Genomic DNA, 24345 nt, shown 5'->3' with positions numbered 1-24345 from the left:
ACGATGTGCCTGCAGGCTGTCGGATTAGACCATGTTAATTGCAAATAGTTCAATTCTCCTCATCCTTTAACTTAGTTTCAATCGATTTATATTTAACGGTTTTTTTAAATTGCAATCTTCAGTATCTATACAGAAGCAATTAGCTCTATCTCCGCCCATTAATTGCTCTATAATTAAAGATCAAATGCGATTTCGCCCCTGTCCCACAGCAATCTCAACATTTAATGAATCTCGGTCAAGTCGTTAAATTTTAAAGCAAAGTTTATCTGTATTTGTTTTCATTCCAGTTTGTTTCTATTATTGAACAATTATACTTTGATCTAAAAATAAAATAACAACTGTAAGTACATAGCAGGAAATTTCTTTGCGAATTCTGTATGTGATGTGGAACATTTCAAGAGCATGAAATTACAATATTTCTGCCCGGGTTAATGAAACTTGCTCTATTTAGATATTTTTTGTGGGTACGGTGTGGTCACGACTGTGTGGAATTACTGAACCGAGCTGTACGAAATATAACTATGGTAATCGTGCTAAATAAGTTGTATCATAGTGTTCTTATAGAAAGCAAATACACAGTCGCTTTAATGTAATAACTTTTTAAAAATTATGCATTCTTTATCATTTACATGTAATCACTTACAGTATTGCGGATAATAGTCACCAGTTAATATATAAGCAGACATTCATTCAGCATGTGATATGGCAAATAGTAATGTGTTCATGCAATGGTTCATAGTAATACCATGCAGGCATTTTCCCCTGCCTTGTATATCAATATTCCACTGCTGCAGTTCGCTGCTATGAAACATTTTGCCACCAGTATTGGACCAAATCATGCACGTTTAGAAACCATACGTTTTCTTCTTCATGAAAAGAACAGGAGGAAATTACATGTTTGATTACAACTTCGGGGCTTATTGTTCTCATAATTATAGTATAAGTTAAAGGCTTTAAGGGAAACTGGAACTCCAATCGACCCCAAGTCTACTTTTTGTCCTTTGGGAAACTGTTCGGCCTTTATTGGAGCTTTTTTTTATTTTGTAGATGCCGTCGGGTTGAAGGGTGTCATCTGGGTTCTTAGAGTCGAATTAGCTTCACACAAAAAAAGGTGCTTAGTTTAAAGCCCAGGCCTGTCCAGCAGAGTTCTGACATACAGCCACCCACAGCGGCTCCCCCTCACTTTCTATTACCACCCAGTTCACCGGCGATCTTTATAATTATTCCAGTTAAAGCACAAGCCCTTTCACTAGCCCTTCAATCACACCACTGCCTGTCTGTAATAAAGAGGTCACCGTGTTCATTGTTGTGTCGAGCCACTTTCATTAGTTCTTGCCTTGTCCGACGATTGGTTGTTCGGGCTCGGTGGACCCTGATGATGTCATGGTGCCACCAGGTAAACTTGTCAAACTGGGGTGGAGAAGGTGCATTCCTCGGAGCTGCAAGACCAAGGTTTTGCAGCATCTGGGCTGCTCTTCCATAAAATGAAAATGGCCGAAGAGGTGCAGTCAATCAGCGGACGGGGAGGGAAAAGAAAAGGTGATGAATTCCTAGCCCTTTATCCAGATCACACTAATTCTGTCAATTCAGCCGCAGGTGAGTAACTCACGGGAAAGTAGCCGTGCTGTAAACACGCGTAGAATAGCACCCAGTTGTACAGGATTTATGTAATACCTAAATGATCAATTGATGATTTAGTTGCTTTCAATGTTATACATACAATCATGTAACTGATAAGTAATCATACATAGAAAGAAGTGTATGTGACGTTCATACAATGATTCATTGTAAAACCACACATGTATTCCTCATTATTATGTAGTCAGGCCCATAAATTAAACAGGAGATAAATACGGGGAATATATAAACGCATGGTCAATATTATTTCCCATAAGATGTCGATCGTAAACCACATTTGCCGACCACGTTTTGCCGCTGCTCGTAACTCCGTCTCAAAACTAAAATTCCGTTTATTGTTTAAAGTCTTCAGAACGAAAATAGTTTTAAAAAACAGCATTTTAAACTATACAAAATTAATATATGTATTGTATTTTGTGTGTTTGATTTGTAAGGAGTAAAACGGAGGTTTAATTTTGTCGAATATAATATCTGAAACTTACTAGGTGCCCGGAATTCGGGATGAAGGGCAAATTGGGGTTGCGAGAGCTACAATCCGTAAATTGGTCAGCAGCTTCCAATTTCGGGCACCATCTCAAACTAAAACTGTCCAATGCACTGAAGCACACCCAATTCGCATATTCCCCAACCGCCCTGCATGGGGTATACATATTAAATATCTTGCAAATGGTATAAAGCAATCCTGTAAATGAGATGTCAATCATCATATCAAATTAGACATCATCAGTCTCTGGATGAGCGTTGTCCGACAGGTAGCATCGCATCGGCGCCTATAACACAAAACAAAAGCACAACTCTCTGTTGACATAATGAAATGTTTTAGTATCAGATTTGCAAGATAGAGCAGCTACTTGCTGGAAATTGGAATAGTTTACATCTGTAAAAGTTGTGGAATGCCGGTGTAGTTTTCACCACGGTTTGGGAAAGTGGGTTAGGACCGCTAAGTACCTTATCCAAATGTATTATGTGTACTATCAAACTTAACTACCTTTCGTGCGATAGCTTCAACGTGCGGATATTAACAGGATATTTTCGAAACCCAAATAGGAAGAAATTTGGTCTTAAATATTAGCCAATGCGATATTCACATCAAAATTATCATTTTAAAAGAAGTTTGTCGGTTGTTGTTTCTCAATGTTATCAATATTCAAAATAATTATTGGACGTTTAAATTACGTATTTTTTACAAAACGGTCTGGATCTCATTAGGTTAAGCACTCGATTTTCAAAATATAAGATAGGCCTTTGGGATTACCCAAATACCAGTTGTCTTTGATAGGGATTCCGTTTCCTTCACTTTCTACTTGTTACATGCTATTTTGTTTTTCTCAGTGGGACTCTGAAATGAAGTGATTTGGCACCCGAATATAAACCAAGTGTGACGTTAAAAATGGATATTTTTAAACTTATCTTATCCCGGTTTTAATATATGGAGATAATGGATTCTGTTGATCCCTAAAGGTTTAACTGTGGGTAGGAAGCTGATAGACATAGGAGCCCTCTCCTGACCAGAACAACAAAATGTCCAGTCACAATGGAGTCATGCAATGTAATGGGTTTTACCATGCTGGCACCTAAACTGCAGTGTGTCCAGATCATCTGGTAGAATGAGTGTGTATGTTGCATAGACCTCAAACCAATTTCAGGACCAGATGATAACTCTGCACTGAGTTTGAATCTGAAATAATAAATGTGATTTTTTTTTGACAGAGTTGGGGTGAGGTCAACACTAGAACCATTGCCATGGATCCTTGCCAACTGCTATCATTATTGGTAATCTTAGGCACACTTCAAACAATTTTCTATTATTTTTAATTGATAAAAAATCATGGGCACGTGCCTTTGATTTCCTGACATCTGTAGCTGGAGATGACATTCTCCTCTGTCAGGTACCTTCATCAATTCGAATATATTTGCAGGACCCCGAGGAAAGAGCAAAACTCCTTGGTTAACTCCTTCAAAGAGTTGGCACAGCCAGTAATGAACAGAATGGTATTCTGTGATTCTGTGTCAGAGATTGATAGATTATTTGGATATTAAAAGAATCAAGGAATATGGTTTAGTGCAGGAAAGTGGTGCAAAGGTGAAAGATAAGCCATAATCTATTGAATGGCAAAGAGCTGGATGGTCTAATCCTGTTTTTATTTCTTATGTTATTTCATTCTGTGTCAATGGACTCCTTAAACACTTTTAAATAAGACAGACAAGCCATAGTTTTATACCCCATACAGGTTTGACCCTTGGGCTGCTCATGCTACTCCTTTCCTGAGCCCAGCCTGCTTACAGTGTCACTTTTGTTATGGCTTTCCATTGGGGTAAAACTGATAGCATTCTCATAGTTGTTTGTGTCCCATTATTAAGGGGGTAAAAGGCTTTTTGATATTCACCTGCTTGCAAAAGAGCAGCAAGTATTCAGGTCATATTACACATATCAGACAAACTAATTTCAAGCATATTTGGGTCTTTGGTAAAGGTAATGAAATGGACAATGTCTTTGGAAAGAATAATATTGTAACATTGAGGAAATATTGTTTTATTGAGTAATTTATAAACATCAAATATGACATACGTTGTCCTATTCTAGCACACTAAAAATAAAGATATTTGCATTGATAATATATTATTATGCATTTTCTACATATAAAAGTGTGAAGGTATATTTTTATCATATTTTAAAATGCATTTAGACATTAAAATGTACTGGTAATGAACATTCATTTTTATCAAATATGGTGTATTTAGAAATACTTGGTGCTTAGTGGAGACAGTTGTGCAGCAATACATATTAGGGACATTATTTATAATTTAGCAATAAAAATGTAAGTTGAAAAACAACAATGAATATTATCAAAAAACAAACTGGTGGAGGAACTCATCCAGTGACATTTCATCTCATTCCAAAATGTCGACCATCCATTTCCCTCCACAGATGCTGCTTGACCTATTAAGTTCCTGCAGTAGTTTTTTTGCTCCAGATCCTCAGTCTGTTGAGTCTCCATTGAACTTGACATTGTAGATCACTATTGAATGTAATGAAAGGCTTATCTACTAACTAACTAATCAGTTTATTATTGAAAGGTCTTTACAATAAATTTATGGGAAGATTCATGTAAATATCGGTGGAAATATTTTCACCATTGAAGTATTGAAGCAGTGATGACCTGGCAAATATTAAATTAAGATTGTCCTACCCTTAAAATTTGAACTCACAAGAATACAAAATTCATTTGTGATGAATACATCTTTAAAGGGGACCAGTCAAAGATTAGAAAAGATGATATGTCAATGTAATTTGATTCCTCAAAACAAATAAAAACTTAGATTTCTTCACTAAAGGATTTAGTTTGTATGAGTATTTTCTTTTGGTATTTTAAGTGTTTTAGTTTTCTAATTAGGAAACAAAAAAATATTTTATTTTAGAGTTAGTATTTTGGTTCACTTGTTATGTGACCATCATGGGAAGTGAATATGTGTATTCTCAACATAATGTTAAAAAAATCTCCTGTGTATAAATTAAGATAAACTAAGCATAGAGTTTCATTATATCCTGTTGTACATGATTGATAATATTTATTTAAGGAATGTATATCATGCTTCAATTTTTTTTGGCAACTGCAGCATTTTGCAACATAACTATTAAGAACCTTCAGGGCACCCACACAAATGTGGAAGCTCCAAACTTATAGAGTAAGTTCTGTTGGTCATTTCCTCATTGCACCTCCCCCACCCCACCCCTCCTCACCACCTATAGCATAGCTGTATTTTTCTGAGATCCCCCAGCATTTACATTGGGAAATTTGTTCTTCGAATCTTGTGCCTCTCAATTAAAAAAATCAAAAGTGATAGTTTTAGCACTGTACAGTGTGATATAAATTTGATCAAATTATCTAATACCACATTATTTGCTGTGTATTTAAATGCCTCTTTAATTAATTACTGAAAAGTTAATGTAAGGTGCTTCTTATTTTCATTATTTTGCAATTATATCTAAATTATGAGGCAGGAGAATTTAATTCAAATTCAGTGCAAGACTCAGTCAAAAAATCTAACGCCAATAATGTTCAAAGGAAGCACTTGTATGAATTTCAAGAATTCTAGTTGTCATTCACAGTTACATTGTCACAATTTAAGAAACCCTCCAAGGCTGTTACAAAAATTTTAATCCAAACTGTAATAACCTAGTCTTTTGACAATTTTGGAATAAAATCCACTCCTCCTACAACTTTTATTTTATGTTGCAATACAGTCTTTTAAAAGTCATAAACTTTTACTTTATGTTTCAATACAGTATTTTTGAATCTGTGGTTCCAAATATTTGCAGTTTTAAGTTACAAGCATACATAAATTCAATTGTACTGGATTAGTAAGAAGGCAATTAATGTCACTTCATAATTTCTAATATTCACATACAGACTATCTGAAGCTCTAGTTTTCATCTGTTCTTCCAAAGGTGGCATTGGACTGTTTTGTGGGCTTAACTCTATATTCACTTTTATGGCGTACCAAATTTAAGGAATTCCTGAAACAAAGGATGAGGACCAATGAATAATATGTAAGGTTCTTCTCAAAGCTTACTATTTCTGTGAGTGATAATATAATGCATATAACTGGATGCTGCATCAACAGAGTTTTGTTTATGATTAACCAGGCAGAGTCCTTTTGATGAAATTACAGAGAGGCCTAAGAAAAGTAGTACAGTACATGTTAAATATTTAAAATGATATATGATAAAGTATCATATAAAAGAATGATTTGGAAAATAGAAGCAGGTGGTATGAAAGGGATAGGGAAAACTTCGATATGAAATTGGCAAATGCAGAGAATAGTTTGAAAATTTTTTACAAAAAAAAGGGTTATCCAATAACCATTCTGTTCACTACTGAAAAGTTTTTACATAAAATTTAAGGAAAGACTCCTGTTAACTACAAGTGGAAATATTTTGACTATTCATTTACTAAAGTTGTAATTATAGCTTGCAAAATTCTTGAGTCTGGTTATAGAACTAAATCTATATCCATGCAATTTGAATTCATAAGACTATAAAATTCAAAGGCTGCAAGTGCACCTCAAAGTAGGAAGATCACAGATTTGAAGAGAATAAATGTGAATGTAACCTGATTCCCTTCAGGGTGAAGCCTCACATTTCTTCATTAAGGAAGGAACTTGTGTAGGGGAGAAAGTTGAATGCCTTTCATTTGGTACTTTAAGCGTTGTGCTTGTCTAATTTGTAAATAAAAATAATATAAATGTAATGTTACATTTTGTATCACTCATGTATTTTTCTGATTGGAGAGTAGAATGCAGGGATTCCATCACAGGTTCGTTTCAGGACCACTGCTTTCCTTATTATATGTAAATAATCTGGAAGTGGATACAACTGGAAGCACAACTGTAACGATAATAAGAAAGGGACTTGCCACAATGTGAATAGGATAGTAGAAGACTTTAAGAAGACATTGACTGATTGATGAAATGGGTACTTATTTGGGTAGATAGAATTTAATGCAGCTAGGTTTGGAATGGTGCACTAGGAAAGAAGTACACGGAGAGAGAGTGTGAACCACCACCTGACACCCAGTCCCCTCCCCTTCACTCTTAGAATTCTGAAGAGACCATTTCCTTCATAACACACTGGTTTACTCTTCCATGTCTACCAGCTACTTCCCTTCCCGCAGCACTTTCTTATGCACCCTTTTACCTCTCTATTCCCACTATCTGAGGACCCAAACAGTCCTTCCAAGAGAAACAGCAATTCACCTTCCAATTTAGTATATTGCATGTGGTCCTCACGATGTGTTATCTCTATCAAATTGGGAAACAAACAAATGAAGATTGGTGACTGTTTGCTGAACACCTTCATTAAGACTGCAAATGTGACCTGGAGCTTCCAGTCACAGAGCTGTACAGCAAGAGATAGGCCCTTAGGCCCTCCATGTCCATGCTGACTTTTTTGCCCACCTATTCTAACCCTTATTGCCCACATTAGGTCCATATCCTTCTATGTCCTGCCTATTCAAGTGCCTGTCTAAATGTCAACCTGGTGATTGAATCTGATTCCATCACTCTCTTCGGCAGCAAGTTCCCTGATATCAACCACTCTGTGACAAAAATACTTATCCCTCAACTCTCCTTCAAAACTCCTCCCTCTCACCTTAAGCTTATGCCCTCCTGTTTTTGGTACACTTACCATGGAAAATAGATTCTGACTATCTACTCTATCTATGCCTCTTTTAATGTCAGATACCTCTATCAGGTCACTCCTCAGCCTCCTTTTCTCCTGGAAAACAAGCACAGCCTATCCAATCTCTCCCTATAACTAAGGTCCTCCAGTCGAATCATAATTCTGGTGAATCTCCTCTGTACTCTCTCCGGGGCAACAACATCCTTCCTACACAGTGGCGACAGAACTGCACACAACACTCCAAGTGTGAGCTAACCAATATTTTGTAAAGTTGCAACATAACATCCCAATTTATATTTTATGCCCTAACCATGAAGGCAAGCATGTTAAATGACTTCTTCACTACTCTATCTATCTGTGTTGCCTCTTTCAGGGAACTATGGACTCGAACGCCAAGATCCCTCAGTTCATCAACACTCTTTGTCACTTTAGTTGTTCATCCGACTCCCACTTTGGCTTTCTGTTTTTCGGCTCCTCTCCCACCCCACTGATGCCCAATATAAGCTGGAGGAACACCACCTCATTTTCCTTCTGAGCTTATTACGGTCCTTGATTCAGTATCGAATTCAACACTTTCCGGTAACCCAGCTTTTTCTTTGCTGGATACTTCATTTCCAATGTGTTCCTTTCTTTCTTTTCTCTTCTGTCTCTCACTGCTGGTATTAAAATACTGGTTACCTTGGCGACCTTGGTTTCCATCCTATCACAGACATTCCCTCTATTCTCTCCCCCTTTCTGCAACTTAAATGTCACGTGTATTCTTACTTTTCCAGTTCTGGTGAAGCATTCTTGGCATGAAACATGACTTTATCTCTCTACAAATGCTGCTGAACCTATTAAGTGCATCTGGTGTTGTCCAAATTTGAATAATTTTGAGGGAGGAGCAAGAACAGAGCGAACTACGAGATGCAGAGAAAACTGAAAAGGCATTTTCAAAGAGTATGGAGTATTTAGCTTTGTAAATTGGGAGATTGAATAAAGTAACGAGAACTCATGCTGAAACATTTACAAATCACGGGGTAGGCCTCAGCTGGAAAGTTGTGTACAATCTGGGTACTGCATTTTTGGATAGGGTATTAAGGAAGGTTATGTGAAGAACTTGGAGAAACTGAGTTGTCGTTCTTTAAGCAGAGGCAGTTAAAAATTATGAATAAGTGGCATTAATGGAGCAAATAGCATCCTTAGGCAAGTGAGTCAGTAACCAAGGGCCATAGAATAAGAAATGTTGGCAAGAGAACCGGTGGTTAAAATGGATAAAGTATTGTAAGAGGGTTATTATGATCTGGAATGTACTTCCTGAAAGGATGATGCAATCAGATTGCATATGAATCTTTGAAAGGGAATCAGACGTGTAGTTGAAGAGAACTAGATTACCGTATTATGAGGGTAAATCTTGGATGTGATGCTTGATTGGATAACTCTTTCAAAGTGACAGCACAAGCATTATAGGCCAATTCATCTCCTTTATTCCTCTAAAGTTCTCTGATATTTTGATTTCTCAGTCATTTGTTTTGAAGAATGTTAAACCTTTGTCTGTTTTTTTCTGCAGATGACATACTGTTTGAAATTGTGCCCATTCCTCTTGTTCAACATTTACTTAAGCAGTGGGATATAGCACCAAGTGTTCATAGGTGTTGCTAATTAGAAAAATATAGTGCACATCCATCTCAGTTTTTGATGTATACTGATACCCAAGGGTCCTATCAATTACCAAGCTGACAAAAATTGAAAATATTGTTAATTAGCGATATTATATGTTCATGCTCTCAACCAGTAAATGATGAGATTGCAATGACATATTTTTTGATGAGCTGTGCTATTCAACATGTGACAATTTCCAGTTGACTATTTAGTAAGGTCTCCAAACTACATTTGTCATTGTCTATTACCAAATATTGGTTCCACTCTTGGAGGAGTATGAAATATGCCAATTGATTCAGATGGTAAGATGACATTCTTAGAATTGGACTAAGTTGGACTTCCATTGTCGACTAAATCAGAGTCATGGTTATAGAGTCACAGAGCTGTTAGATATAGATAGATGTTTATTTATTAGTCACATGTACATCGAAACGCACAGTGAAATGTGTCTTTTTGAGTTACTGTGAATGTGTTGGGGCAGCCCTCAAGTGTCGCCACTCATCTGATGCCAACATAGCACGCCCACAGCTCCTAACCCGTACGTCTTTGGAATGTGGGAGGAAACCAGAGCACCTGGAGGAAACCCACGCAGACTCCTTACAGACAGTGGCCGGAATTGAACCCGGGTCGCTGGTGCTGTAATAGCGTTACACTAACCGTTAGAATAGTTTCATCATCCATCACCAGTTTTAACTAATATTGATTTAATCCATAAATTTTCCAGCCAGTAGATTAACATACACTGCTCAGAGGCATCTTGGTCCTTGTTTTCTCAGTAGTTGAATGATGGTCTGTGGCTGCAGTGTGTACCCTCTACGAAATGTACTACAATTACCTGCCAAGGCTACTCTGACCTCCTAAATCTACCATTGAAGATGATAAAGATAGTAGTCACATGGGAGCATAACAAACTGGAGGTTCACTTCAAAGTCGCACACTATCCTGAGTTGGAATTATATTGCTACCATCGCTGGTCCATGTCAAGGAACGTCTTGTCCAACAACTGTGGAAGTCCATTGATCAGGAGAAATGCAGTGTTTCAAAAAGGGGATTATCTTCGCTAGGATATTTAGGTATTAGAAATAATGCTGTCCTTCCCAGAGGATCCTACATCCCATAGATATGTAGGTAGATAGACAGAAAGAAAGCAATCAGGCAGAAAACCCATATATAAAACTTGTTGACATGCAACTAGAAACCACTGCAACTATCACACAAGATCTGAAATCAATACGTTCCATTCTTGCATATTACTTTGTTACCACTTCTCAGAAGAGAACAATCAGAGAATATAACTGGCCACAGCAAACTCAAATCAACCTATTTATTGAAGACAAAGAAGCTCCCAAAACCTTGATTTACAAATTCAAAGACAAGGGGTGAGGGATGCAGAAAAAAAGGGACTCAATAATCAGGAACTAATCATGAACTTCATGGCTCAATCATCTGGCCCTTTAAATGTAAAACCAGTTTAGCTATGTTATTCACCACAACCATTGTTCAAAGTAATGAGTTCTACATGAGTATTAATCTCCAGAATAAATTGGTTTCTCCCGTATCCCCTGTTGGAATCATCCTCTGGTAGTCATGGCCCCTTGTTCTGGACTTCTCTAAAGGTAGAATTAACCTTTCTTTACTTCCCTTATCCTATCCATTCAAAGATTTAAAGGCCTCAAAGTCCAGTCAGTTTAGTCTTTATTGATAGTTACACTTTCTTGATTGTGGTATTATCTTTATGAATTCTATTTGCATTTTCCCCAGTTCTTCAAAGTTGTATTTGTAAACATGGGTGCCAGAACTATGAGCAGTGGTCTGAGTGATCCACAAATGATTCTATATTCATTTAACTTCACTGCTTTTGAGTTCTACCCATCTAAAAAATGAAACTCAATCATTTGTTGTAATTTTTAAAAGTCTAGCTTATGCCCATTATTACTTATCATGTTTTGAAGATAATTTTGCCCTCTTTCTCATTTAGACTTATTATTCTGAGCATTTCTCTGTATTTCTTCTACCAAAATGCCACACCTTGCAGCTATTGTACAGCTCTAGCCTCCATTTATTCTGCACAGCTGCTCAGTATATTATAATTTCCCAAATCCATGTCCATCTCCCCAATACTGCATGCTTGAATCTCTCCAATCAAGATTTCAACTTGCCAAAGCACAGATTTTGCATTACTTTGTCACAGCTAAGTATGTTACTGGGGCTATGGTACCTCCTTGTTATCTCCAGTTGTTCTGTGGCCTTTGATGTAACTTATCACAGCATACCTCTCTGTTAAACCATCCTTAAAATCAACTTCTTTCTGAACAAGGTTTTCTCTATATTCCTTGGTTCAGTGTTCATTTACTTTTGTTTATGGTCCTTTGCAGGCCTTTGGAACCTTTTTATGTTGGAAATTTACCTAAATCCAGTCATTGTGTTAAATGTATCATTGATTACTATCTTTCCCATGCATCTCCACATCTTCCAAACCAATGCAATATGACATAAACTAGTCACAGCTGCCCAATTGCAGGAAAATTGTAGTGGGTCCTGCAGATAAATTGTGCCATTTTAGCTGGTTAAATTCTAAACATATATCTACAGATATTGAGGGTCCAGTACTTATCAATCTGAGGTTAAATTCTTTCTTTAAGTTTAGATGAGATATGTAGCCACAAGGATGGAGAATGAACTTTATGGCAGGTAAATGGAAATTAAATAGTTTTTTTAGAGTTTGGTTAGGAGCATTGTTCTATGGTATTATCAAATTTCTGAGTCAGTCAGATATCTACTGACCAAGGACATGTAATACTGCAAAACAAAGTTTTCATTACACATGTGAACATTTTATCTGTGGTCTTTCAGATCACCGGTTCCTAAGAAATACTGTTTGACACAGCCAAGATTGACCAGTGTGCATAAAGTTAGAAGGCTCACTAATGAGTTTGCACAAAGCTTGAAGTACAGTATTACATTCTAATTCTAAAGCCTGTTACTTAGGCACAGTCACTTGACTTCCCTGCTAATCAGTAGTGCTGGTAAGCACATAGTCCTTTTCAGACAAATTAGTCTCTTTGTTGGTTTTGTTCTCTCTACCTGAACAGTCTAGCAGTGGGTCTTATTCGCTTTCTCACGATATTAAATTATATGAAGTAAAACCAAGTGATTATCAGATTCCACATTCCCAGTAGGTTGGTATAATGGCTATGGTGAAGTCTAATCCCTGGATCCAGAGGCTGAATGAGTGTTTCCACTGCCAGCATCACGTCTGGTTGAGCAATCAGAACCTGGCCAGCTCTGTTCTGCTTTCTGAAGCCAGGGCTTGACCTATTGTCAAATGCAAAGCTTATACCTCTTTATGCTCATGTTATTCTACTTACAAAAGAATGAGAAAACAAAAATCAATCTCTTTCAATTGCATTTCTTTACAATCAGAAGGTGTATTGCTCTGCCAGATCTTCAGTTGTTTTCAAGATGGAAATGGAAGACATCAGTTTGAAAATGTCCTGGGTTGTTCTTTCTGTAATTAAACATATTTTGTCCCAGCCTGTATTCAGATTTATTTTTAAATAACAATAGTAGAAAATGAATAATGTTGGAAATTTAACTTTGACCATAATTGTTTAGAAGACGCTATTTCACAATTGGGCATGTTGAAATCTACCAGAAGGTGAGTTGCGGAAGTATGGTGCAGAAAAATGGAGTTTCACCCAAATAGAAAGTATTTTAATACTTAAGGAAATTACATAGTTACCAAAGACTGTAAGTGTTTCTATTTTTTTTCAATCCAATGCTATGCAACATCAATAAATAATAAACTGTTGTAAATCATTCAGATTTATAATTAGTAACTAAAATTTTTGCACTTGTGCAAAGAATCTTAATTGCGATAAATGGCTGTAAGTCAAAAAGATTTGTACAAATGGAACAATATATAGAAAGACAACCATAGCTTTGAAAATGACACTTTAATCAGGGGTCAGATCTCATTGCAACACCTTGACAAATTGGGTTCTGAACCACATTTGGGACGGAATTTGTTAAATGTGTCCAGGGGAATGCCATGCTAGATCTAGTTTTAGGAAATGAACCGGGACAGGTGAAGGATCTATTGGTGGGTGAGCATTTGGGTGACAGTGACCATTGCTCCATAACCTTTAAAATTGTCATGGACAGGGATGGGTGCAGAGAGGACCTGTCTGCAGAAGAAGATATTTAATTGGGGAAGGGCGAACTATGAGGCTATAAGGAGAGAACTTGGGAGTGTAAATTGGGATGTCCTTTTTGAAGGGAAATGTACCATGGAGATGTGGTTGATGTTCAGGGATCTTATGCAGGATGTTAGGGATAAATATGTCCCGGTGAGGCAGAGAAGGAATGGCAGGGTGAAGGAGCCGTGGGTGATGAGAGAGGTTGAACGATTAGTTAGGGAGAAGAAGGTAGCATACATAAGGTATAAGCAGCAAAGTTCAGACAGGGCCTGTGAGGAATATAGAGTAGCGAGGAAGGAACTTAAGAAAGGGCTACGCAGAGCTAGAAGGGGACATGAAAAGGCTTTGGCTAGTAAGGTTAAGGAAAATCCCAAGGCCTTTTTCACCTACGTGAAGGGTAGGAGGATGGCTAGGGTAAAGGTAGGTCCGATTAAAGACAAAGGTGGGAGAATGTGCCTGGAGGCGGCGGAAGTGGGAGAAGTTCTCAATGAATACTTCTCTTCGGTATTCACCGAGGAGAGGGGTCTTGATGACGCGGAAGGGAGTGCTGGTAAGGGTAATGTTCTCGAGGTTGTAGATATCAAGAGAGAGGATGTGTTGAAGTTGTTAAATAATATCAAGACGGATAAATCTCCGGGGCCTGATGGGATTTTCCCCAGGCTGCTTCGAGAGGCGAGGGAGGAGATTGTTGAACTGCTGGTAAGGATCTTTGAGTCCTCGTTGTCCACGGGGATGGTGCCGGAGGATTGGAGGGTGGCAAATGTCCCCTTGTTCAAAAAAGGTAGTAGGGATAGTCCAGGGAATTACAGACCGGTAAGCCTTACGTCTGTGGTGGGTAAGCTGTTAGAAAGGATTCTAAGGGATAGGATCTATGAACACCTGGAGAATAATGGACTGATTAGGGACAGCCAGCATGTATTTGTGAAGGGAAGATCTTGCCTCACAAGCCTGATAGAGTTCTTTGAGGAGGTGACAAGGAAGATTGATGAGGGTAGTGCGGTGGATGTGGTCTATATGGATTTTAGTAAGGCGTTTGATAAGTTACCTCATGGTAGGCTTCTTCAGAAGGTCAGAGGCCAAGGGATCCAGGGAAGCTTGGCTGTGTGGATTAGGAATTGGCTTGCCTGTAGAAAGCAGAGGGTTGTGGTGGAAGGAGTGCCCTCGGATTGGAGGGCAGTGACTAGTGATGTCCCGCAGGGATCAGTTCTGGGACCTCTACTTTTTGTGATATTTATAGATGACTTAGATGAGGGGGTGGAAGGCTGGGTTAGTAAGTTTGCGGACGACACTAAGATCGGCGGTGTTGTGGATAGTGTGGAGGGCTGTCAGAACTTACGGAGGGATATTGATAGGATGCAGAGCTGGGCTGACAAGTGGCAGATGGAGTTCAATCCAGAGAAATGTGAGGTGGTACACTTTGGAAGGACAAACTCCAGGGCAGAGTACAGGGTAAATGGCAAGGTACTTGGCAGTGTGGAGGAGCAGAGGGATCTGGGGGTTCTTATTCACAGTTCACTGAAAGTTGCCTCACAGGTGGATAGAGCAGTTAAGAAGGCCTATGGGATGTTAGCTTTCATAAATCGTGGGATTGAGTTTAAGAGCCGTGAAGTGATGATGCAGCTTTACAAAACTCTAGTTAGACCACACTTAGAGTACTGTGTTCAGTTTTGGTCGCTGCATTATAGGAAGGATGTGGAGGCATTGGAGAGGGTGCAGAGGAGATTTACCAGGATGATGCCTGGATTAGAGTGTATGGAATATGAGGAGAGGCTTAAGGTGCTAGGGCTTTATTCACTGGAAAGGAGGAGGATGAGGGGAGACATGATAGAGGTATATAAAATATTGAGAGGAATAGATAGAGTAGACAGCCAGCACCTCCTTCCCAGGGCACCAATGCTCAAGACGAGAGGGCATGGCTTTAAGGTTATGGGTGGGAGGTTCAGGGGAGATGTCAGGGGGAGGTTTTTCACCCAGAGGGTGGTTGGTGCATGGAATGCTCTACCTGGGGTGGTGGTGGAGGCAGATACATTGGACAGGTTCAAGAGTTTGTTGGATAGGCACATGGAGGAATGTGAGATAGAGGGATATGCGGGAGGAAAGGGTTAGATAGTGTGAGGGTGGTTTGATGGACGGCACAACATGGTGGGCCGAAGGGCCTGTTTTGTGCTGTATGGTTCTATGGTTCTATTACTTCTGCTGTTCTTTATTCCACTTAGAAGTAACTTAAATTTGTTAGTGGAAATGGCAGACAAGCATCCCCTCCAAAAGCCAATGGTTTATTTGTGAAGCACCAAAAGAAACTGACGGCACCATCTATGAAATATGTTGCACTCATTCACTTTTCAGTTCTGGAAAGGTGCTGCAAAACAATTTGCATATGTAATAGTTCTATTACTGGGCCCTAGATACCTGATAGGTGCCATAAACAATATAGTGGAAGGAGTAATACTACCACAGAATGGCTCTGTGTGCCAACCGCCCTGTTATTTTTATCAGTTCCAGCTTTACACTTGCAAAATGATTGCAATCCAATCCACGTGTGTGTCTCATGTATTCACTGGTATAATTTTTTAAAAAGTCCACTTTACACATTGATTAGGTCTTACCCTGAGCACTAACTTCATTGCATATTGTCACACTTTAGACAAGGCTGCAAAGTTTCACAAGAATGGTCTGAGAGATGGACTTCAGTTAGAGAAGTAGGGGTTGCTTTGTTTCAGTCAGACAATATTTAGAAGAGATTTGATGGGTATTTTAAAAATCAAAAGACCTAGATAGACAAAACAAACAGGCATACAGAAATTTGTCCTTGAAACAGAAGTATTAAAAACAAAATGTAATAGTCTGTGTGTTGCACTTCCCTTCTGAAGTTCAGTTCCATTAAAGTTAACCAAACAGATGATACTATATGTATTTTGGATCCGGTGCTACTGATGTCAGGATGATTTCTCCATCACCATTGTTCGTGACAGAAGGGTGAGTAAACAGAAGAGGTAGACTGGAGATTGAGGATACAAAGGCAACTGGAAAAACTACAACAACCCTGGAAATTCTTTCCTTTCAGATACTTATCCAGTCCTGTTGAATCTGCCTCCACCTCTGCCCTGGCAGTCCATTTCCTGGTCCCAATCACTCACTGCATAAAAAAATCTTTTCCTCACATCTCATTTGGTTCCTTTGCCAATTACTTTATTCTATGACCACTGATACTTAAACCTTTTGCCAATGGGAGAAGTTTCTGTCTGTACACTCCACCTATTTCCTTCATGATTTTACATACCCTATCAAATCACCTCACAACCTCCTCAACCCCAGGTTCTCCAATCTTTCCTAATAACCAAAGTCCTTCATTCCTGTAATCATTTTTGTAAATCTCTTCTGCATCCTCCCTGAATGCTTTAAATCTGACCTCAAGTGTGGCACCCAGAACCAAACTAAGTATCAGTTGTGTTTAATAAAGTGTTTTATAAAGATTCATCATGACTTCCTTGCTCTTGTATTGTAGACTCCAGTTATAAGGCCTGCAATCTTGTATACCTTTTTAACTACTTTCTCAACCTGCTGTGCCAGTTTCAAATGAATAAGAGCACATAGATTTAGGAAAAGGGGCATGAGATTCAGAGGGGAGATGAGGGGACCTTTTATTACCCAGAGAGTGGTGAGTACCTGGATGCATTGCCAGAGAGTGATGGAAGCAGGGTCACTGACAGCATCGAAGAAGTCTCTAGTGAAGCATTAGATAATCGCTTAGGCATAGAAGGGTATAGGCCAAGTACTGACAGATGGGATTAGTGTGGGTGCTTGTACACCGGTCAGCATAGATATGGTGGGCCGAATGGCCTGTATCGTGCTGCACGTCTCTCGGACTCTATGTTCCAAGAGATTTTAGTTAAATAAACCCAGCATCTTTTCTAGATTTGGGAGTTTAGTTCACAGCTTCTTTTGATTTGCACTGGTTAATTGCACTACTGATCTAGACACAGAGATAGTGGTGGAGATGGGTGGGGAGGGGTGTGGTTGGGATACCACAGTTATTAATGAAGGGTGCTTCTTATCATTTTTCAGGTAGGCTGACTAGGTCAAAAAAGGAAATGATATCAGCTGTTCCCTGGCTCATTCTGGCTGCCAGACATTATGATGTCCACCCTTCTCTCTCTCTCTCCATCTCCCAATTCTTCTATGCAGATTTTTTTCCTGTGCCTTGCTTTTACCCCCTCCAAACCTACTGCTACAACGTAGTCCACAAATATGATAAATCCATTTGAATGGAGCATGCTACAGGGTGTTCAAATGCCAATAATTTGTCCCATATTACACATGATGGTCCCATGGTAATATTGTACCTGCAGCTATAATTGCGTTACAGATGGCTGTCAACAGCCGAGTGTGGAGGGGCCATGTCTTACCCTCTAGCAGCTATCCTTAACATTCCTAGAGGAGTGGAATAATCCTGAGATGGATGAGTGACTTATGATGAAAGCATTGTAATAGCTGCCACTGAAAGTGGCACAAACTACAATGGTCCTTCTTCAGGAGTCACACATGATTTGCACAATGATGAATGATTATGCCTTCCTTTTGAGTAAAACTATTTGTGACAGTCCAAAGAGGTAAAATGGAATATATAATCAGGTGAAAATATTTACACAAGGTGAGTAGTGTAAACAAATCAAAAAGCAATCTCAAAACTCTAAAATGTCTTTGAAAAGCACAAAAATTCTATTAATCTAAATGAGTTGAAGTAAGTATCCCTTAAAATGCTCCTTGAATGGTGTCAGTCAATTTCTAAGGTCAATCAAACAACAGACCACTTTGTGGTTTGGCTAATGTATGAAACTTCTATCCTATCAAGTAGCAATTAGGTCTCAAAGCAACCCTGATTCAAACAAGTTCTTTGGCCCTCCCTGAACTTCCACCAAGTCTGTTTGTAATTAGCGTCAATTTCCTGTAAAATTCATGATTGACTGGAACTGGACTGTAAGTGGACTTCCACAAATATAGCCAATCACACCTCGCACCCCTCCCCCAAACCCCCCCCCCACCCCCCGCTCCCTTCCAATTAGCAGATTCAAATTCAGGGCCAGAGAATTTCATTGTAAAATATTTACAGACCACTGCTAGCCCAAAATCAATAAATGCTGTTAAATGATGCAAGCACATCTCTGGTTTGGGAAAAATCCATGTGATGATTATGATATTGTCGCATGCACTCTGGAGAGTGTAGTTGAATGACACATCAACCAGGTTCTTGCCTCTTATCAGTATAACCCACACTCTGCTGCAGGAAATGGGCACTGATATATCAAAATAATTGCTATATTTCAAAGAGTTAAATGATAATGTAGCAGAATGATTATTATTCAATTTGGCTGGATCCAACTAAGTCTGTGGACAATCTGCTCACGTTACTGCTCAGGCTAGCAACCCTCTTGCATGCAACTCTGGAACATCTCTCTTTAGTTCTCCATTGACAACCACCAAAGCCAAAACTTGTAATAGATCTGTTTCGAGCAACTTCAAATAAATTGTTTTAATAGATGCATTTAATCAACAGATGGTAATGGTTATGCAATTACTGAGAATCACACAAACTAATTGCTAGGTTTTAATTAGGATTTAGTTTTTTTTTGAAGTTTGCATTCTTTTTCTAAATTATAAATTTTCAACATTAAAATGGAATTGCACTTATATTCGGAATTGAGAAGTAGGTTATGATAAAGAGGTTATCCTTCACAAGTCTTCCATGGTGCAATAGGTGTTCTATTAATGCAAACTTATATTCTAGTATTTTCATGATGCACACTGGGTATCCATTGTCATTGTACCTTTAAAAAGATATTTATATCTCTTTCTAGAATGCAGGGTATTGAGAGATTATTCTTTTTCAATCTTTTTGTTAGTTTTCAAATTAATACTTATTAATATATAACATCAATGTTTGTATATGTAATACAAAGAGATTGGGAGAACAATCATGGCATGGATAATCATAAAAAACAATAAAGTATATTAAAAAAATCTGTAGATCCAACGAACCCTTAGTGAATGAATATAACATAAAAGAAAGGAAAGAAAAAGATTTATTATAAAATATAAAAGAAAGAAAAAAAAAATCCTGAAAACAATAAGAAAATTTATAAACAGTATATCAAACCAAGCTAAGCTAAGGAAAAAAAATTCAAAAAAAACCAAACAGAAAAAAAACTGGACTAAAATTTCTCAGCAGAAACAGAGCAATATTATGTCATCAACTCCATTCCTCTAAGAAGTTGAAAGGTTATTACAAGGGGATCTATATCATGTGAAAATATTGAATAAATGGACTCCAAACTTCCTCAAATTTAAGTGAAGGATCAACAGTACCACTCCTAATTTTTTCCAAGTTTAAGCATGATATAGTTTGAGAGAACCATTGAAAAGTAGTAGGGGGTATTGGATCCTATATGTGACAGATGTAAATCGAATGTGGCTTCTTTGACACATATGTTTTGGTCCTGTCCTCTTTTGGAAAAATATTGGAAAGATATTTTTAACATTATTTCAAATGTATTGAAGATTGATTCACAACCTCATCCTATCACTGCAATTTTTGGATTACCAAGGATAGAGTCGGGCCATCTATCTGCCTCCGCTTACCGTATGATTGCCTTTGTTACCTTAATGGCCGAACGACCTGAAATATTAACTGTGCTTCTCTCTTTCACGGCTGTACTTCTACATTTTGATTTTACTTTAGACATTTGTTTCTGATTTCAGTTGACAGCAGCACTTACAAGAAATTCCCTGATAATTTAAACTCGGGTAGCAACTCCTGCCTGCCGGGCAATTTGCATGGACAGGCCCACTACCCAACACCCGCACGCAGACGTCATCGGACTACCTTCAGTCAGGAGCAATTGGAACACCTGGAGGCTACTTTCAGTAAAAACCATTACCCAGACATCTACTGTAGGGAGGAGTTGGCGAAGATCACCAAATTAAACGAGGCACGCATACAGGTCGGAGTTTAAGGACATTCAATTCTGGGGTCAAGGCTAAAAAAAAGTTAAAATGCATAATGATAAAATGTGAAATTATATGTATATTTTTATATTTGTATTCACATGTTCTGGCTAATGGTTTATTAATTTATTACAAGGTGGTTTTCCATTCCATTAACTATTTCTATGCATTGCCACATTTTAATTCTACCCTTTAACTTTCTGAAGCATGAATTAGAACGTTTCTGAATTTAAATATTGTGATGAACAGCAGATATGTTTATGCAAATGTTTAATCAAACCCATAGAGGAGCCACAGTATGAATCTGGATATTTTGTTGAAACCATGATGTTAAAATCTCACTTTTGATTTGGGTTGGTTTCAAATTTTACATGTTGGATAGAAATTGAACAACTGGTAATATCTAGTACTGAAGGTATAGGGGTCATTTAGGGATCATTCACCGGAAGATAAAGTGAGGGACTTGTTATATAAGGGTAGGAACCACTTTCAACGTTAACTGGCATCAGGATCAAACAGAAAAGTTGGGTATTAAGCAGTATAGCGGAACCCCAGTCAAGGCGGCAGTGAGGTCCATGAGATAAGATGGGATCAGGGGCAAAAGAGAAAGGCAAAGTGACTCTGCTGCCCCTATCCTCCTCCACTTGCTCCTCATTCATAAATGTGCCACTCTCAATAGCTTAATAGGCTTTCAATGTTAATGCATTACAGCTGAAATCTTTTATCTTTACTTTCTCCTTTTGAAATCTTTGCATGGTGTCATTTCACCTACCTCCTGCCCCACACACTAGCCTGGGTGTCTATGTTCTGCCTTCCTGTAGATCTGTCCTTCTTTGACTCCAGCATTGATAGTTATGTATAATATATCAATTCCACCATTTGAAACTTACTTGCTAAACACATCTTAAAGGTGTGGCTTATCTCCACACTCTTAAAATGCTCTTTCTTGAAAGCCTATTATTTTAATCACGTTTCAGCCAATTATTTCACCGATTCATTTCATTTCCATGTCGTGGCTTGGAATGTTTTCTACATTGATAGCATACATAAATCCCATTTACCACTGATGGGCATCACTGTTGAAAATTTGTGAAAAGGCTTGTTCAAGCAAAAGCTTGGAAATTTTCAACAAAGTAACATGAAAACCTTCTGATAATAATATAAATGATGGGTACAAAGCCTTGGTGCTTAAAAACCATTTAATATTTATGTGATATTTTGCAAAACATATCAATGGAATTATTTGTTTGGCCATTGACTGATTCCTTGGGCTATGTTACATCTGGACATTTTGCTTTATATCAACAAACCGGGCTGAACTCTGCAAGTGCACTGCTAAACAGAGTTACAGCAGATCATTGCCTGGTTCAACAAATGTAATTATTTTTTAAGGCAAAAAAGTGCAACTAATGTGATGGTTTCAGCATATTTTATGCAAACCATCATTTTATAAACCTGGTTGGATGTCTTATCTGTGTGAAAAAAAAACCATTTGTGTACTTGAGCTTCCAAACCAAACTCCTGAGAAATTCATGCAGTATTCACTTAATATGACACAGAAGGCAAAGCAATTTCTTCAGTCCCATTCCCCCTCTCCCTATTTCCCTGTACTCAGCCAACTCATTCACTCTTACATGCCCATCAACACCCCTTTGATTTTTGTACCATCTGCCATTCTACCACACAGTGCATGGTTGGAATCTGGAACACGCAGCCTGAAAAGGTGGTGGGATGTTCAGTAAGTATCTGGATGGGCACTTGAAATGCCAAGGCATGGAAGACTATGAACCAAGTGCTGGTAAATAGGATTAATATAGATGGGTACTGATGCTCAACAAGGCCCCATTTCTATTTTGTATGACTCTATCTACACTGAGGGGTAATTCACAATTGCCAATTAACCCACCTGCACACCTTTGGGATGTGGGACCAGAGTACCTGGAAGAAACTTCACATAAATAGCACCATTTTATATAATCACTAATATCAAATCATAAATCCAGTTGGATATCTAATCCATGTGGATAATTAGTGGTGTAAATGAGCTTCCAAACTAACTCCTGAGGGAGTTGGTTGTCACTGGCAAAGGCAACATTTATTGTAGGTGGGAGGTAGGAAAATGCTGTGAAATGCTTTAGAAATCCTGGAACCATGCAGCTATCCAGCAATGTGAAAGATAGTATGACTTGGAGAGGAATTTGCAGATGGTACTCCTGCACTTGCTGCCCCTGATGTTCTTGGCAATTGAGACCATAGATTTTTCATGTACTGTCAAGGAAGCCTTGGTAAATTGCTGCACTGCATCTCGTAGGTGCCATACAAAGCAAGGCCAGCAAAGGAAGTCTAAGGTGTTTTGATGTTTGTCTGAAAAAGAATACTTCATACTTCCTCTCATTGAGATCCCACACCAAAATCCAGAACTCTTGGTGGAAATTGACAAGAGCCACAGCTTAAGGATTCCCAAGAATTTTGTTGGAATTTAACCATTGAAAAATAGCAGAGTACCAAAAACTTCACTGCCTGTCTTTGCCTTTAGTTTGTTTGAAGACCAGTGTATTTGCAAATGTAAATATGGTGCCACTTGGCAAATTCAGTGTATGGTTCTTGCTGAATGAATTCCTGTTCTTTCAGGTATGGTTTCAAAACAGACGTGCAAAGCATCGGAAACAAGAACGTGCCATTCAGAAGTCAATCCCTCCCACTGTTATTTCAGCCTGCGGTGGCTTAATACCTGCTGTTTGTCCCATGTCTACTTCAGCCAGGCCGTACCAGTATCCACACGCCATCAACCACATGTCACGCTTCTCTTCGATGGCAACGAGTGGCTATGGTTCCCCTTCAGCTGTCAGCCAATTCACCTACACCAGCACGCATGCACACTTGGCCACTGCACCTCCTGCACCAAGGCAGCATGAAGACTGGTACAGTCCACTACGCTCCATTAACTCTCCCTCAGCTGGCTTACCCTCATCAATGCTTTCCCTGGGACCCATGCCAGGTCTGGATCCACAAACACATTGGAGCTAATTGCTAAATGCAAAGATTGTCTTGCTTTCCAAAATAAAATCAGGGTGGTTTATGTAACAATATCCCCCGGTTATCTGTTAGCCATGCACTAATTTAGAAAATTGTATTTAAGCAAATGTGCCCAAATCAACAATTGATTTTGTTAATTAGTGGTAAAGATCATGTGATACATTTCCAGCTATAAAAATGAGAATAGATTATAAAAATAAAAGTAATGATTTATTAGAAGTTGTGGTTTGTGTGCCTTTGGAAGTTGATGAGCTTTCTACTTTGACTAATGCTGAGTGACAAGGGTACTGCTGAAGGTCAAAAACAGACAAATAAATGCTAATACTGAATGTAGCTTATCTCACTTTCACTGAATTTAAGACATTCCTATTTTATATATTCTTGATATTTCAAATGCTCCATAGAGAAAGCCCTACCATCCGTTTGTCCTTATCCTCAAAAGTTAATAGAATAACAAAGCAGGTTTTAAACTGCTTGGTAAATTTAATGGGAATTTTTTTCTACAATTCAACCAAGATTGATCCTCCAGCTTGATAATGGCACAGTGAAAGAAATGCCAGCCTATGAGGTTACAAATTGTATTGGAATAGAATGAGAGCAGCAAGGTATCCTGATCTCATTTAGAACACTGGTTGTGCCACAACATGG

At 38.4% G+C, this 24345-nt stretch overlaps 1 protein-coding gene across 1 annotated transcript; it reads left to right on the top strand.

Moving 5' to 3' along the window:
• The first annotated feature begins 1490 nt into the window (after positions 1–1490).
• Positions 1491–23688, top strand: prop1 (PROP paired-like homeobox 1). Its single transcript, XM_052011255.1, has 3 exons — positions 1491–1596; positions 20416–20657; positions 23293–23688. Exons 1-3 carry the CDS (start codon positions 1491–1493, stop codon positions 23686–23688), a joined length of 744 nt encoding a protein of 247 aa, XP_051867215.1.
• The last annotated feature ends 657 nt before the right edge of the window (positions 23689–24345 follow it).

This window comes from Pristis pectinata, chromosome 3, assembly GCF_009764475.1.
Source record: "Pristis pectinata isolate sPriPec2 chromosome 3, sPriPec2.1.pri, whole genome shotgun sequence".
Taxonomy (NCBI): Eukaryota; Metazoa; Chordata; class Chondrichthyes; order Rhinopristiformes; family Pristidae; genus Pristis; species Pristis pectinata.
Note: the sequence above shows the minus strand (reverse complement) of the source record. Positions and strands in the feature narration are given on the sequence as shown.